General features: G+C 39.8%; 1 protein-coding gene across 2 annotated transcripts in view; it reads right to left on the reverse strand.

The window, feature by feature from the left end:
• The window catches only part of LOC149201567 (peptidyl-prolyl cis-trans isomerase FKBP19, chloroplastic-like), a 359,273-nt gene that overhangs the window by 45,168 nt on the left and 295,456 nt on the right, over positions 1–18,649 (reverse strand). For both annotated transcript variants that reach the window (XM_089402958.1, XM_089402957.1), the window contains exon 8: positions 12,818–12,873. In XM_089402958.1, the coding sequence (XP_089259084.1) occupies positions 12,818–12,873 (56 nt within the window). The remainder of the gene's footprint in view (positions 1–12,817; positions 12,874–18,649) is intronic.

The raw sequence follows: 18,649 nt of genomic DNA on the forward strand, positions 1-18,649 counted from the left end.
AAGAAGAGGAGATTTACGGGTTTTCCTCTCAGGTGGAGAGGTTTCGGCCCTGGCTTGAAGCCTATATCATGTGTTCTTATGTACCATTGTTCTTCTTGTTTTGGTAGCTATTTGATGATAAGAACAAACATAATAATAAGAGAAGAAGCTAATAAGTAAGAAAAAGTAAAAATATATCACCAACAGTTATCAAGTAGAGAGAAATTATCCTAACTATTGCCCTATAGATTTCTCAACATGGGTCTTGAGGGGTACCAATGTTTACTTCAATGAATTCCCCTGGGTCAATTTTCTTTTCCTCTTTCCTCTTCACAGCATCATGCCTATCAAAAATTTGCTCCACAGCTACACGATCCCAACACAAGTTGATGCCCCAGAATCAAACATGCAATTGTCATGACACAAGATAATGCCCCAGAATCAAACATGCAATTGTCCAAAAGGAACCCATTGACCAACATTGTAATGAAGAAAGGTTGATGGTCTATGTTATCTCTACATATATCACTACTTTGTAAAGTGATAGGAGCATCCTCATATTTATCCTTAGAAAAATTTGACATTTCCTTCCCATGAGGTGCATCAATGGCTTTCAACAACTTAGACTTTTGGGATGGAATCTTGAGGATTTCAGTTACAATTACTAAAATCTTTGCATTGTATATCCATCATCGCAAGTCAATATTTAAACCAAATGTAGGTGGAGTGAAAGTCTTAGGGGCACTTTGATTTTTCTCTTGTTCCTTGCCCTTTCTTTGATAAGTTAAACCTCTATCTTTGGTTATCTCTAAAATATGATTTGATGAAGGCTTTTCTCGATTAAGTTTTGTGATCCTATCAACCTCTCCAAAGTTATTCACACTATTAGAAGATGGAAACTTCTTATTTATATTTTGGCTATTCTCCGTAACTCATATCCAACTCTCCATGGACAAATGATGCTCATTGCCAGCCATATTTATTTTCTCACATGTCCTAGCCATTTCTCCTTCCAAAATCCTTCTCACGTAAGGACAAGTTCATCATGCATTTCATCACAAATCCTACAATAAGGAATAGAATCATCAACTAAACTAGTAGACTCAAGTGGATTTGGTAGCCTATGTTCATTAAGAGATCCCCTCTTTTGCCATCTTTCATTTCCTCTGTTTTAGAATCTCCCAGCTTGATTTCTTTCCATGACTACCAATCTATTTTGGATGGCATACATTTGAGTAGTGTGATTTGCTTCCATAGTCTTGATGAGTTGAGTTAATTCTTAGATAGGATCATGGGCATTTTCTTCCTTGGCTTTCCCTTTGGAGTCATGAGACTTTGATGGCCCTCTACTAAAACCAGGAATTTTAGACTTTCTTGATTCATGCCTAGCTTTTTCCATCTTCAGGGCTTCAATTTGAGCTTCATTTATATTTGTAGGCTCCTTTCTCCTTGGCGCATAGGCAGTGTCAACACCAAAAGCATCCAAATAAGAGCACAAAAGAAACTTTTCAGGAGGCTTAACATTATTAGGCATGCTTTTCACCAAGTCATTAAATCTCTTATTAAACTCTTCCATAGTTTCATTCTCATTCTTCTTCATAAAGCTAATAACATTAATCAAATGTCTATTTTCTTTCTTCTCTCCAAACTTATCCATAAAAGCAGTGATGATGGCTTGTAATGAGTCATAAGAGTTAGGAGGTTGCTCAGTGAACCAATCAAGAGCATCCTCTTCTAAGGAGAGGGCAAAGAGTCTCATCTTTTCATTCTCATAGTAGTGTTACACCACTTGAAAATGCAAACATTGAAATTCTTAACATTTGATGTAGCACTAACGGCATTGTTAGCTTGAAAAGAAGGCAAATTTTCAATAGCCTTGTTAGGGATTTTGTGAGAATAGCCATAAATGATAGTAAAGTTACAAGGAGCAAAAAGATCATTCATAATGTTAGGCTCTACTTGTTCTTGAAAAAGAAAATGGATATCAGAAATAGCCTCCTACCTAAGATTAGCAAGAAGTCTACTATGAGAGAGTCTATTTAACCTCGCTCTAAAAACCTTTTCAGGCTCAATAGTGGAGCTAACTAGACCACTTGTATTCCTCCTAGTATAAACTTTTGCAAAATTTGATTCAAGTGGAGTCACCACTTAAGCAGGAATCTAACTCTAAAATCCAATATGCAAAAACCAAAAGTTAGTCGATCTCCAGGTATAAGAGGACTTATCCCCGGAAACGGCACCAAAAAATGTGTTGTCGCCCCACTTGCACACCTAGGTTAATGTGGGAAAAATCCTCAACCCCACAAGCTATGACTTGGGGGCAGACTAAGAGATGGGGTTGTCACCTATTCCCAACTCTCTCTGTTAAAGCTCTCTCCTAGGTAAGCTAAAGGGGGTGGTCCCTAATGAAAGTTAGATGAAATGAGATGAGCTTCTAGGAGATCTTAAGTTAATAGGACGACTTCAAGATATGAGCAATGTTATGAGTGTTAGCAATATAAAAATATATATATACGATGATGATCAATACAATATTCAAGATATAAACATTTAAACTAGTGCCTTGATAATTGCTTCAAAGAAATGGTAAAGATTTGCTCAAATAGATATTCAAAATGAAATAACAAGTAGTCCTGCAAAATAGAGCAATGTTAGATAAAAATTATCACTTGCAAGATATAAATTGCACTTGCAAGGAGATGCTCATATAAAGATAATAACATTCATTATCATAAGCACATGTAATAGCAATTTGAAGAAAAATAACTTGCAAATGAAATTCAATGGATGTCAAGTATTACTTGCAAAATATAAGTAGATATGCACTTGTTAAAGGGAATAATCAACAAGAATCGATAACTTCATTAATGAGACATGAAATCATTCATCATAACAAGTACATGAGATAAGCAAGATTTGCAAGTAAATTTGAAGTGCTCTAAAGTAATCAAATTAGAATGATGTGCAAACTAGCTGACGTGCAATTATCTTGCTTAATTTTAATCTATATGCCTATTCTAGGTGAGAGATTCTCCCTTCAAACTCTTACCGAGCAGTAAAGATTGGGGTGACTTGCAAGAAAAAGGGGTTGAGGAAACACTTGTCTTTATTAATGATACCCTTCCCCTAATCTTTACAAGTCATGTGTGCCTTCGTTCCTACAAGGGGACAAAGCCACCTTCATAACTGCAAGGTCACACACTTTACCTTACTCTGTACCAAATGGAAGAAATTTTCAAGGAAAATCTTTGCCCTATTATGTCTATACAACCAAGCTTATGCTTGGAGATAAATTTTAAATATGCAAGATCTAAACTAAAATGCCTAAATGAAATGCTTGGATGTTATTAGTGTTTGTAATTATAAATGGAAAATATTGATACAAATGCCTCAAGGTAAGTAAAGTAATTGCTCAAAATAAGATTGTATCAATGCTTCAATTATTCCGAAATGGAAAAAGCCCAATGTTACTCACAAGTTCCAAATAAAAAATTTCAATGGAAGTAGCTTGCTTGCAAGTAAATGAAGTGATTGCTAGATTGCAAATTGCTTTAAAGTAAAGTGTTTCAAAATGTATCATCAATAATCAAAGTAACGAATAAGCATAGGTTGACATCACAGAATGAGGCAATGTACTCCAAAGAACAAATTGTTAAATAAATGAATTAAGTTTTCCACATAAAACGTAAAGTATTTGCTTGCTCAAAAAATGTGCATGAAATGTAATAAATTGCAACATACAAATATTTAAGAAATATAAAGCAAGTTGAAATGAAACTAGATGTGGATGCTATGTGAGTTAGATTAATGAATCAAAAGTGCATGTAAATAAACTAAATGAGAAAGCTAGAAAATAGAAATTCAATTCAATCCCTCTAAATGAGGAGGAATGTCATGGGTAAATTCCCAAGTTCCTACAAGAAAAATGGAATTTTACTAGATGTGTTATAAGAGAAATGAGAGTCTCTCTCTAGGCCTCAAAGAGCCTCAAGGAAATCTTTACAATAAAATACTTCAACTATAGACCTTCCTTGATCAAAACTCACTACAAATTGTGAAAATTTCTAACACGAAATTCGACTGCAATAACTAATTTATTTCACCTACTTATCTCTCACAATAAGTTATTTACGAAACCCTTTAGTAAACATTAAAATAAATTATCCTGCAGTTATCACATAATTACATAGAGAAAATCACAGTGATATACAAATACAAGAATCAATCACATCAACACAGTTGTTTTTGGACAATTGTCCCCGGAAAAACCCAATGTGGGAAAACCGGTGCAGCAGATGAGGGTTTATTTATTAATCTTCAGCAACAATCGCTTTACAAGGAATGATTCTACAGAAAAACTGAGACACTTCTAAGAGAAACACCTGAGACAAAGTTTCTCCTCCTCCTGGAGAAGTTCTGACACCCTGGAGACCCTTCACCCACTTCTGCGTCAGTCTGCATCATGAGGACTATGTCTCCAATGGTGTTGTCTCCTTACTCTTCCCTCTGCGCTGTCTCTTGAATGTCTTGCATCACCTCCTCCTCAATCTCTGACTGTTGTTGATGCCCTCCTCTTCCTTCACCCTGCAACTCTTCCTCTGAAATCGAACTCCTCCTCCTTGAGAATCGATTTCCCTCGGGTTACTGAGTATTTGTCCAGTGTGTCTCCGAATGAATCTCAAGTCTTCTCTTATACTTTTCCTGTTGATGAATCAATGGTCGAGATTAAGTCTCTAATCAACGACTAAGATTAAAACAGACTTGATCCTCGTCTCTTAGAAGCTTCTCACCCATATCTTTATTAATACCCATTAATATTTTTATTTTCCTAAGTTTAGACTTAAGAACCCATTAAAAATATTAATTATTTTAATAAGTCTTCATTCAGGTGGAATTTCTCCAAACAATTTATGGGTCTTAGAGATCTCATGTGTTCTAGCCCCTCCACAAAATTTCGGAGCTAGAGCACATCCAATGCTACCAAAATCAACACAAATGAGGCCTAAGAAAGATTTTTGAAATATGAAAATTACACACAAATTCCAGATTTAAATCTGAAAACGACATACAAATTTCAGACTTGAAATGAAGAGGAAATATCATGAAGAAAGGGAGGTTAAGTTTCTCCTAAGGCCCAAAATTTCAGAGCAAGAGCACATCTGATGCTACCCAAAATCAACACAAATGAGGCCTAAGAAAGCTTTTTAAAATATGAAAACTACAAACAAATTCCAGATTTAAATATGAAAATGACATACAAATTTCAGACTTGAAATGAAGAGGAAATATCATGAAGAAAGGGAGGTTAAGTCTCTCCTAAGGGCCATGGCCTAGAGAGAAAAAGAGGCAGTCTTCTAATGAACTCGGCCTAGCCAAGGATGAGCCTCATGGTCTTGCTCCAAAGCTGTCCAACAAATGCAAATGGGTGGTGCAAAAATGAATTAGTAGTTTTGGAAGAATCTCTCCTCCAACTTGATGCCAAAGTGAACTTGAATTGTTGCTCGAAAGGCTGCAAAACAAATCAGAAAATTAGTAGAAAGAGCATGCAAAAGAACAAGTAATACACAACTAGTATACAAAACTAGACCAAGTCATGGGAATGAAACTCCATGTTTGTCTAGTCTAGGAAGATGCTCTAATTAGCTCATATAGTCATTGAAGCTTTAGATTTATATCAAGGAAATATGAAGTTTAAATTATAAGCGATTCAAGTAAAATATGGGAAAGAGAACTCCCCTCTTGTTTCTCTTTAGATGAAGGTCTTCAAGTTGAAAATCGATGGGTCTTGAAGTATATTGAATCCGAAAGTGAGTTGATCTATTTGAGACTTCTCCCATGACTAAAATGATCCTACACACAATTCGAAAAGATTTTCTACACACTTGGAGACAAGTTTTAACTTACATAAAGGAGATAGAGCAATACAATGGGTAAATTAAACTATAGATTCTTCCAAATATCAATTAGTAATTTTACTCAGAATACTACTCCAAATCAAAGATATATGCAAGATAGTTTGCACATATAGATCCACAACAAATAGCAATAGAAAGCTAATACAAACCAAGTGCATAAGAAACTGAAGCACAAAAATATAGCATGGAAAGTAATCACCTCAAGATAACCAAGATAATACCACCAATGATACCCCAAAGTCTTGTTTTATTAGCAAAAGCAAGTGTACAAATTGGCAGAGTCTCCACAAGCCCAATAGCTCATAACATGAATACATAGTGAGAGCCCAATGCTCACTTAAATAGAAATTTCGGAGAAAATCCCAATGAGAGAACCAAGTGACAAGTGGTGTTGGAGAAGATCCCAAGAAGATAAGTCGAATTCGAAATGGAGACATGAGATGACATGTGTGGAGCTTCAACCAAATCGAACTCTTTGAGATGGTCATCGAGCAAGTCGAATATCCATGTGTGAAGCAAAGAAATATCAAATGTGCAACAATAGGGAGTTAACTCCCAACCATCAAGCCAAGAAGTGACACCTCTCATTGATGTTCCCAATGTGCCATGCGTTGAGCCTCCTTGAGGAAATGTGTGGGCCTCCTTGGGGAACTCGTTGATCCTTGTAGATGCCAAGTGTAGAACTAGTGGAGTTGAGTTGGAGATAAGTCTCCAACAAACTCTTAACCAAATATTCCATCAAGATATTCCATCATGAGAATTTACTTCCAACAAATTCGATTTTCTAAGTTAGCAAATCGAATTCCCCTTTTGTAGCAAAGAAATCAATTTCCCCATGTGATAAATGTTTTGATGATGTTATGTGCCAAATCACCCTCCACTTGTCCTTTGACTTAACTCTTGATTTGAAATAATTTCCAAGCCATTTCCATGTCATTTTCTCACATAGATTTATCTATTTTTCTTCATTTATTTAATTTATGCGCTAATTTATTCCCACATTTTCCACTAAACTTAAGAAAAATGGGTTTTGAGGGTCTAGAACTTATTTTTTACCCCTCAAAGTATGTCTTAGTAGAAAGTTGGTGAGGAGAAGTGTAATTTTGAGCGCACACACCCCATACAACTTCTCTAGTCTATACTTATTATAATTTACATTCAGATTTTATTAAAAATCTCATCTTGTAGAAAATTTAAAAATTTTAAAAATTGACCCCTAGACCTAATCAAATTCCGCGAAATTTTACAAGTGATCTAGTATGGTAATATACAATGACTCTATTCATTAGGACTCACCCAAGATTTTGCCATCAAGCCACACTCCGAATTTGGGGTTATTCTTGGAGGAAAAACCTCAATTAATTATTAAGCCCTCAAAAGTACCTAACAATTAACCAAGTAAAAAAAAAAATCTCAGAGTAAACTCACTTAATGAAAACATCCCAAGTTACCTAGGCATGTTACATCATTCAATTCATCACATTGGCATCACTTTACATCATCTCCGTAGGGCTTGCGGGATCTGAATAGATCATAGAAGAAGATGAGAAGAAGTTAGAGTTAAAAAACTCTGATAATATCTTAACTTTGATTGTACATGAAGCCTCTGACATATCCTCAGGCATGGAGTCCTCAAAATATCTTAGGTGCACTGCAGTCGTCAACATTACTCAAGGTGGATGTCTACTCAAAGTAAGGCATGAACAATGTCAACACTCCAATGGCATCTAAGTGTGAGACCTCCAAAAAGAAACATCCCATCAATAAGTCGTGAAGAGGGGGCTCAAGAGGTGGATCACTTCATCAATAGTGCTTGAGTATGTAACCAACAATCTCCAAAGAGTGGACACCCTCAACAATAATGCATGAAATTAATCTCCAAGCTATAGCCACATGTGCCAACTCATAGATCCATAAAAGGAGTCACTCCGACACAAACCACCTACAAAGAGCATCAAAAGGTCAACCAACTCTATGAAGAAAAGGGGCCAATCTCATAAACAGCCAATGATGTAAGACTATGCCTCAACATCAATGCAAGAGATGACTATAAATATGGCATATGTGAACAATAATGCACAAGAAGGTATGCAAGGTGGCATCATAAGGTGGATCACTCAACAATAAGGCATAGAAAGTGTGTAACAAATCACTCAAGCTCAAGATCCAAGATGTAACAATCCTTCATAAGTGTACCAAGGGCTAGATCCATAAAGCAAGGGATCACTCCATCATGGAATGATATGTAATGTGCTAGATCAACGGAGGAGAGAGTCAAAACATCCCATGTATCACCTATTGGAATTTCTAAGTCCATTTGTTGGAAATCCTTCCTGTACTTTCTGATCTATTTCTTCCTACTTGTTCTGTTAATTAACAAGTTATTTACCATGTAAATACTGAAAATAAATACAAGTACAGTCTCAACACATACAGATCATCAACTGAAGGAAAAACAAGCACACAAGTGACACTGTTATTTTTGGACTAATGTCCTCGGAAAAACCCAATGCGGGAAAACCGATGCAGCTATCTGAGGGTTTTATTATAACGTAGTTTCATAATACAATCTGGGTGCCAAAAATCGCTCACCCGACAGAGAATTCCCTCGGCACTAGTACCTCTCATTCAGAGACAGATATCAGCCCCAATCTGCCCCACGAAATCTCCCAGCGTCAACCTCTAGGGTTTATGTCAGCCTCTCTGGCCTAGCGTCAGCCTTTCCGGCCCAGCGTCAACCTCTCGGGCTCTGCGTCAGCCTCTGGAGCTTCTGTGTCTCCCACGTTGGCCCTCCTCAGGCTCTGCGCAGCTCCTGGCTACCTCTGGCTGCTTCTGCATGGCCTCTAGCTAGCTCTGCGTCAACCCTCTTCAGGCTTCTGCGCTGATGCTCCTGGTACTATCTCTGCCTCTCTGCCACTGTATTCATTGCCCCTCAGCTGCAACTCTGATCACTCCTTTGATTTCCTCAACAAGCCCTACCCCAGAAAATCGAATTCTTGATCAACTCAGTGTGTTCTCCAAGTGACCCTCAAGCCTCCTCTTATAATTTTCTCGCTGACAGTTCAACGGTCGAGATTAAGTTCCTAATCAATGGCTAAGATTAACTCTGGCTTGATCCATGACTTTTGGACCCTTCTAACACAGTTTTATATTAATTCATATCAATATTTTATTTTCCCTAAGTTTAGACTTAGGGACTCCATTAAAAATATTAATCATTTTAATATCTCCCAAACTATTTAGAATCTGCCCAACCATTTCTGGGTATTGGAGATCTCATGCACTTTAGCCTCTCCACCAATTTTTGCGGCTAGAGCACATCCGATGCTACCACAAATCAACACTCCCTCTTAGCGAGGACTCTGCTCTAGTAATACTCTTCACTGAGCATCACCCTGATCATTCGGTATTAGTCCTGGTGCTAATGCTAAGCCTGCTACCCAACATCCTCTTTACTACTACATCATGTACTGCTACCCATGGCCCTGCCACTGCCACTGCTGCATCCGTACGACAACCCCTCTCATCATGATGCATCGTGCTGCCCATAGCACTGCCACTGCTAACTGCTGCACTGCAACTCAATTATTGAGAAGTAAGTAATTGATCTCTCAACTCTGACATCTTTATCAGTCCTGAGACACCCATGATGCTAAAACTCCTTCTGTCGCTGACAAGTGCTCCCTCTCTGACCTCTACGCAACTGTAACAACTCCATGCATCCCGCACTGTTGCCTCACGCTGTCCTAGGACTCCTACACTATAGATCCCTCTGTCACTGCATCTGCATCTGTCTCTACTAACATCCGCCAGTACTGCTACTCCTCTTCAAGGCTCCTGTAGCAAGGTATAATCCAAGAGACTAGGTACCTCGAGGATCCTGCCCCTCATCACCTGTAGTCCATCTTACTACAACTCGATGTCTCCCCACTTCCTCTCAAGTGGCGTGTGAGCACCCATGGCACAGTCATCATCTGTCTCCACTTCTTTCTCCACCCTTGCTGGCGCAGCCTTGGTCTCGGAAGCCTCTCCTTTGCTCTTCTTCCTCGGACACTGGCTTGCATAGTGACCCAGTTCCCCACAGTGGAAGCATTTGACCTTGGAGAGTTCTTTCTTCCATTTCTCCTGCTTTTCCTCAGATGCTAGGGCAACATCCTCCTCTTCCTCTTCCTTGATTCTGACCCCCTTGTCATTGCTTCCCGCCTTAGTCAGCCTTCTGATTTCTTCTTGGTGAAGAGCCACCCACAACTCCTCCCAATCTGGAAGGGTCGACCTGCCCAGTATGCTCTGGACAAACACCTCACAATCTTCTGAAACTGCATTCAGGGTTGTCCTCACCATCAATTCTTGATTCAACATGGCCCCTATGGAAGTCAACTGATCCCGGATCTCCTTCAATCGATCGAGGAAGATGTCGATCTATTCTCCCTTATACATTTGCTATGACTGCAGTTGATTTTCTAGTAGCATCTTCCTCTGCACGGAAGTATGCTGATACAATTTAGTCAGGGCCTCCCCCATCGTGTTTGCCTTTTCCTTTTCGGCAATATGTGGTACTACATGGTCCTTGATCTTGTCAAGGATGATGCTCTTGGCCCTCGCCATTGCCTCATCGTACTTATCGTTCTCAACCGGGTCAACTAGGATCGCTATCGTTTTCAAGGCAAAGTCCTTGAGACGATTCCTGTCTAGAACGGACAAGATTCTGGCTTCCAGACTACGAAGTTTGAGGCTTGATCCAGTATGTCCTGGTCTTTTACCCTGTTCACTGCCATTTCGCTACTCCTCTACTTCCCTCCTGGAAGTTCTCAGTGTGACTCCCTCAGAGCCTCGATTTCCCTCCTAGAAACCCCTCTGCTAATGTGGAGATGCCACCATTCCGATCGTTAGTGCAGCTACACCACTGATCCGGATTTCTTGGCTAGAAATCCTTGGCAGCAACTCCCTCCTCCTTGGTCTTGCCCTGTTAGGTACTCTTATGACCACAGTACCCCACCGGCTTCACTCCGCAACTTACCCACAGCCTCCTATGCCTCAGCAAAATGAAGGTTAGAGCTTCTAGGCTCTGTGCAATCCCAGCACCAACAAAATCCGCACCTCCTGGCCACGGGCGTCAATCCTTCCTGACTGAGAAAGATGAACGGACACTGTGTAGTTCAGGTCTTCTCCCGTTGCCACTGCGTTGATCCTCCTCCCGGCTCAAACTTGATGATGCAGGCACTGCGTCACCGCTTCCTTGCTACTTCTCCGCTAGGAACAACTTCTGTCACTCGGGACAACTGTTTCTGTTGCTACTGCTCTACTCGATTGATGCCCTCAGTTATCCTATGATCCGCAACCACACTATGATACCATGTTGGAATCTCTAAGTCTATTTGTTAGAAATCCTTCCTGTACTTTCTGATTTATTTCTTCCTACTTGTTCTGTTAATTAACAAGTTATTTACCATGTAAATACTGAAAATAAATACAAGTACAATCTCAACACATACAGATCATCAATTGAAGCAAAAACAAGCACACAAGTGACACCGTTATTTTTGGACTAATGTCCCTGGAAAGACCCAATGCGGGAAAACCGGTGCAGCGATCTGAGGGTTTTATTATTAAGCAGTTTCAAAATACAATGTGGGTGCCAAAAATGGTTCACCCAACAAAGAATTCCCTCAACAGTAGTACCTCTCAGTTGGAGACAGATATCAACCCCAATCTACCCCACGAAATCTCCGTGCATCAGCCGCTTTGGCCCAGTGTCAGCCTCTTGGGGCTCTGCGTCATCCTCTGGAGCCTCTGCATCTCCCATGCTGGCCCTCAGGCTATGCGCAGCTCCTGGCTACCTCTGTGTGGTCTCTAGCTGGCACTGCGTCAACCCTCTCCCGAATTTTGTGTTGATGCTCCTGGTACTATCTTTGCCTCTCCGCTACTATATTCACTGCCCCTCAGCTGCAACTCTAATCACTCCTTTGATTTCCTCAGCAAGGCCTGCCCCAGAAAATCGAATTCTTGATCAACCCGGTGTGTTCTCCAAGTGACCCTCAAGCCTCCTCTTATACTTTTCTCGTTGACAATTCAACGACTGAGATTAAGTCCCTAATCAACGGCTAAGATTAACTCCGGCTTTATCCATGACTTTTGGACCCTTCTAACACAATTTTATATAAATTCACATTAATATTTTATTTTCCCCAAGTTTAGACTTAGGGACTCCATTAAAAATATTAATTATTTTAATATCTCCCAAACTATTTAGAATCTGCCCAAACCATTTCTAGGTATTAGAGATCTCATGTGCTTTAGCCTCTCCACCAATTTTCGTGGCTAGAGCACATCCGATGCTACCCCAAATCAACATCACCATCAATCCATATGACAAGTCATCCAAGTGACCAAAGGAAGGGGATGACCTCATCATTGAAACAATAAGTGTATGACAAATCATATATCCTCATATCCATAATGAAGGCTAGAAAATCACATGAACAAGTGTAATGCTTTCTTTATTATAAGCAAGTACACCAAGCTCCATCAACCTATAAACCTGTCTTTGTGAACTCATCAAGCGAACTCACAAACCCTGGGTGATCCAAAGCTCCATCAACCTATACACCTGTCTTTGTGAAAATATTCACTAGTGTAGGCCTCATACAAAATAATGGGTAACACGTACATAAGAACGATTTTCTACTGATCCACTATAAGGCTCTTACCAAAAAGCATTTTGAGCTCAAATTGAGGAACTACTTGTATCTTCTATGATTCTGCTGAATGACTGATAGCAAAAATCAGATCACATCACTTTAACTAGAGAAACATAATATTTTGATAATAGTAACAAATAGAGAAATTAAAAAAAACAGCATCTTAACTAGACAAACATAATGTCTTGATAACAACAACAATTGTAACCAGAAATAGCGAAAGACCTTCTGATCCCACCAACAGCCATACTTGCAATGGCCTCCTCGAATGCAGGAATAACCTGAAAAGGAAATACAGATTCGATTCAGTATCAGAAAAGTGGGCCCTTGACCTAAAACCCAAGATCATATTGTTTACTGATCAACATTTTCCACCAAAAGAATGAATAGAATGTTAAACAAGCAAAACTGACTTCATGCAATATCCAAGTTAATAAAGGTTTAGCCATTAGTTTTTTGTTCAAGACAATTTTTTATCAAAATACAAGTCACATGAAGACTTCTAAAGAATGCTTTCAAAAACGTGCCAGAAACTTACTGATTATAAATCAACTTTCAGAACTGCATCTTGTTTGGTATACAATCAAAATGTTGCAAAAAGCCTTAAAGGCTAAAGGGAAGGTACAATAAAATATTTAAGTTCGTACTCTAAATTTCTGGCAATTTTATTTGCTGGTTGTATGTATCTAGGCTCTTTTCTGATGTCTGATACTGACTTCTTGACCCTACTTAGCATTTCTTTGTTGGTTTCGATGGTCATCTGTAAATTTCCTCTGAGAAAGTACTAAATTTACATAATTCATATTCTTGTTGAAATACTTTCCTCTATATTACAATTGCCTGTGGTGTTAAATCTGCTCACATATGTAATGACAGCAATCATAACAATATCTATAGCAACACTTCGAGTTGTCTTATAATTCTTTCCTCTTCTTCCTCAATGTGAATTAAATCTCAGAGGAACCATGTTCAAAGTTTAGATTGCAACATAGTAGAGTCTATCAATTCCTTTTATGTTTTGAGCCTTGTGTAACATTTCTGTAACAAAATGGACATTACTACTCTACCAACCAGTGTTACTTGGGAGCGGGAGCGGGAGCGGGGAGCGGGAGCGGAAGCGGGAGCGGGAGCGACCATTTTCAGAAGCTCCCGGTTTGGGAGCGAATCCCGGAGCGATTTTTTAAAAATATATATATTTTTTATATTTTTTAATTTTTGATACATATATGTCAACAAAAACATGTAGAATGATGAAATAGACATAAAAAACATAAAAAAAACATAAATTGATCATTGAACCATATCACATCAATCATCTAGAAATTATAATTGTCATCAACCTTAGTAAAATAATAAATTAAAATAACATTCAATTCAATAACATTTATCATCATTGATCACCAAAGTAACAAGTTGTACTTGTAAGCCAAGTTTAACCATTACAAGAAGTAATATCGAAGATATTTCTAAGTCCTAACTTCTAACTGTTAACATGATATGAAATGTTAAAAATTTATAAAATGAAACATGAATAATGAGATGAAATGAAACAACTTTAGTCTTTCACAAAGCATCATATTCATAATTCACAATCATTACCAATGAGTTATAATTGCCAAGGCCCAACTTCAAACTTCAAATTTTCATTGTCACAGTGATATAATGTTTACAAAAAATATCATAATGTCATAATGATATGAAAGAGTCAAGAGTCAAGAGTCAAGGACTCAAAACTCAACACTGAACAGTTATGAAAACTAAAGTGACAAGTCTAATAGAAACTAAAAAAGACAAGTAAACTGTAAATCTACAAGTGGCCCTTGCCACGAGAGTCTCCAGGAGTATAAGTAGGTCTTGGCGGTCTTCTAGGAGTCTCCCTCCCAGACCGACGACCAGAACTAGAGCCTCCACGCGAGGGTGTCGATGGAGGTGGCGACAGCAATGGAACAAGACTCGGGCCCCGAGAACTGCTACTGGATGGTGGAGGTGGAGGTGGCATGGCTGCTTCAGCTTCATCCCGTACAAGCTCATCTTCTAGTTCTTCCATATGTACAATGCCATCCTCTAAATTGTCGTCCTCAGGGTGACTGTCCCAAATTTTATATGTGGGATCTTCATTAGCCCGATCACAGTAATGGCTCAACAACCTCAAATTGTAGTGCACATAAACCAAGCTTTCTGCTCGGTTTTCGTTGGGCCTGTTTCTTTTCACATTATGTATATAACTGTAGGTGCTCCAACACCTCTCTGCAGAAGAAGAATTTACAACCTGTGCAAGAACTTTCAATGCCAATTTTCGCAAAAGTCCGTCGCCGCCAAATGTTTCCCACCATGTGAGAGAATCAAATTTATCTTTGTCGTCCATTGCATGGAAGTTACCATACAAACCACTGCCAGTGAAGTATCTGCCTATTTCAAGGCGCACAGCTGCACATTCCTCCCTGTCAGGCACCAACTTTTCTAATGCATCCAGATATCCTTTAGTTACCTCTCGATCTAAATGGGGTTTGGTCCTAACACCACCCCCTGCTGCAGGTTTGCCCAACCAAGAATCTGAGTAGTATTTTGGCGTAAGGATATACGCCAAGCAATGTAGTGGAAGGTTAAGCTTTTTCCACCGTTCACACACACAATCGTGAATCAGATTGTACAAGTCGGGATCTCTGTTATTAACAATGTCTTTTATTTCCCCCAACATGGTATCCATTTGCTCATACACCTCGCCAATCACTGGTTTGTCTGTATCTGCAAACCGAATCATGTTATAAATTGGCTTGGTGAAATCCAATACCTGTCTCACAGCTGTCCAAAACTGCCCATCAAGAGCGGCCTCCTCCACCGTTTCAAAACCTGCAATGTCAGCTACATTTGTAGCCCTTTCCTTTAACACCTGCCAATTTGGACTTGATACCATGCTAGCTAAACCCTCTCTTACCTTCAAAAGGCGCCTGAAGGTGAGGTAATAGCTACCAAATCTAGTCCTCGCAATCTTCAGCAACTCCAATCTCGAGTGACTGCGGAAAAGGCCATGGGTATTGCTATGATTTGTAATAAATTTTATCATTTTTTTTCCTCTCTTGTACAAATCCCCAATCCATTGGTATTGTTCATTTTTGTTTTTGACAATATCATGCAACAGAAGGTTCAATGTGTGAACCAAACATCCAGACCAAAATATGTTCGGGTATCTATCCTCAATAATTGCTCCCGCTGCCTTACAATTAGGAGCATTATCAGTGATGACTTGGATGACATTGTATGGGCCAATACGCTCAATTGTTTCAAGCAATGCTTTTGCAATGTTGATAGCGGTCTTGAACTTGTCTGAGTAATCATGTGCAGCTAGAAAAATGGGACCACTTCGGGACACAGCAAGAACACTTATCAATGGCTTGCCTTTTACATTTGTCCATCCATCAGATACAATGGACACCCCATTGTCAGTCCAAGAACTTGTCATTTTATTCAAAGAATGTGATATTTTTGCTTTTTCATGATCAAGGCCAACTGTTCTTGCCTTGTCATACCCAGGGCTCTTGTATCCTTTAGGGGCATCATTTATGGCAGAAACCATTTCGTGCCAATAAGGTGAGCGTAGAACATTGAATGGTATCCCATTTGCATAGAGGAACCTGTAAATTTTTGAATCCACATCATTCCTACACCCCTCATCAAGGAAATCTGATATGGTTCTACGGCGTAAAGATGATGACCCTGAGCCTCCATGTCCATATCCACTGCCTTGGGAGGATGCTGAAGGAGTTCTTTGTGAGCTTGGTTCAAAGAAACCCCTTGATCTTTTTGCTTTGTATTGGGCGTCCTCCTCTTCCTTTATGTATTTGGCTCTATCAACTGTTGACACCGCGTCGCAAGTTCTGATTCCTATTTGTTTCTCTCCATCCCATGCCCTTTTCCCGCAAAGGTGTCTTCTCAAACGGGTGTATGAGCCTGTGAAATCAGTGTTGCAATGGGGGCAATGAAATTTAGTGGTTCCACCCCCTCTCCCTGTTTCAGGCCTCTGAACATATTTCCACAATGGAGTTTGGTCTTGTTTAGTTTTTTGACCCTCATGTTCACCCTCCACATCCTCCTCACTAGGGTTTTCACCTATTTGACTTCCTCCGGCTTCTTCATCCACCTCTTCAGTTTCAGGCCCCCTCCGTTTCCTACTCTCCACCACCATAATAACCAGAAAGGGGACCAGGAAGAGGAAAATGCCAATAAAAATGCTCAGGTCCATCGTGTTTGATGTTTGTAGGGTTTGAGTCTTGAATCTGCAAATTAATTTAGTTTATTGGGATTAATTCCTTTAATTTATTAATTTAATTTAAATTAATGATCTTTAAACTCAAACAGGTAAATGAAACTAACCAAATTAACTACCTAACCAGCTAAACTAACTAAATGATTAAGTTACTTACCTCTGCAAGCTTGCTCCTCGCTCCTCGGCACTTGCTCCTCGCTCCTCAGCTCTGGCTCCTTGCTCCTCAGCTCTTGCTCCTTGCTCCTTTGCTCTCAAACTCAACCTCAATCTCATTAGAATGATTTTGTTTTGGCCCATTGGGCTTATAAATCCAAAAAAAATTGTTTAATTTTTTGTTTTTTTTGGGTCCGCGGAATTTTTTTCCGCCGAATCGCTCCCGGAAATTTAAAATTCGCTCCCGGAGCGTTTTTAATGCCCGGGAGCGATCAGGGAACGATCGCTCCCCGATCGCTCCCGGGCATTAAAAAGCGCTCCGGGAGCGCGGGAGCGATCGCTCCCTGAAGCGCTCCGGGAGCGCGGGAGCGATCGCTCCCTGAAGCGCTCCCTCACAGACCAGGGAGCGCAAATTTTTTTACGGGAGCGCGCTCCCGAAAATCGCTCCCGGCGCTCCCGAAAATCGCTCCCGTCCGGGAGCGATTTGGGGAGCGCGCTCCCGACCCGCTCCCGAGCCGCTCCCGCCCGGAGCGCGCTTCGGGAGCGGGTTCGTAGGGGGGGGGGGCCGCTCCCCCGCATCACTGCTACCAACTATTGATAATGATAAATATAAAGATAAATAAATAGCATAGTATCAGAAAACTTAGGTGAAAACTATTCACACTGTGTACATAAGGGTTGGGAGCAACTCTGTTAGGCCCCTATACTACTAGTGTAACCCCTTATTGTTATTAGTATAACCCACTTATTATATTGATGTACCCATGTAGTGCCCATATTGTTACTATTATGCCACATAGAAGCCCACCATTGTTCCTGTTGTGCCCTACAATATTATTGTTATGTAGGCTTTGATTGTATTGGGACCACTTAGACTCCTATATATAGAAAGGAGGTATTTTCATTTGTATCATCCAAGAATTGTTCATTTATGTAATGTAAAGGAGGTTGCCCCCTCGAAGAGGCTGAATTCTAAGGCGTGGATCTCTCTTTTCTATCTTTTTGTGAGCTGGTTTCATAACATTTGGTATCAGAGCTTTGGATTCTAGGGTTTCGCTGCTCCAAACAGGTCATCGTGGCATTTTCGCTATAACTTTTTTTCTGTGACGTTTCAGAAGTCACAAAAAAAACCCATTTGAGAAGAATTGGCGCTGAACCTTGGGTCCGAATTTCAGATCTTTTCGCGCGATATTTTCGGAGATATGATCTGCGGAAGTTGGTCTTTTTGCAGACTCCTGAATTACACTCAAAACAGGTGACCTGGGGAAAATCGTCATAACTTTCTTTCTGAGCATCGGATTGAAATTTCGTAAAAAGGTACAGAAAGAAGACGGACTGTGGTTTCTGTTTATATATTTTTCAGAGTCAAAGGTTGAAACAGTGACACATGGCACTTAATACAAGTTCGCTCTACTGAACTAGTCTATAATCAGGTCACTGCAGGAGATTGTGCATAACTTTTTCTTGGAGAATCCAATTTGGATCAGACTTGTGGCATTGGAAAGAGGACACAGAGGGATACTACAGGTCACAAGTTCAAAACTTAAAGATCCGAAAGTACAGAGTTACAGTCGTTTCAAGGTAGAGCTCCTAAAATCAAGAAAAAGCAAGATGAGGAAGTTTGATGGCAAGGATCCGGT

The sequence above is a fragment of the Pinus tabuliformis genome, chromosome 2_1, assembly GCF_031772625.1.
Source record: "Pinus tabuliformis cultivar Carrire ecotype Pingquan chromosome 2_1, CPIR1, whole genome shotgun sequence".
In the NCBI taxonomy this organism is placed as follows: domain Eukaryota; kingdom Viridiplantae; phylum Streptophyta; class Pinopsida; order Pinales; family Pinaceae; genus Pinus; species Pinus tabuliformis.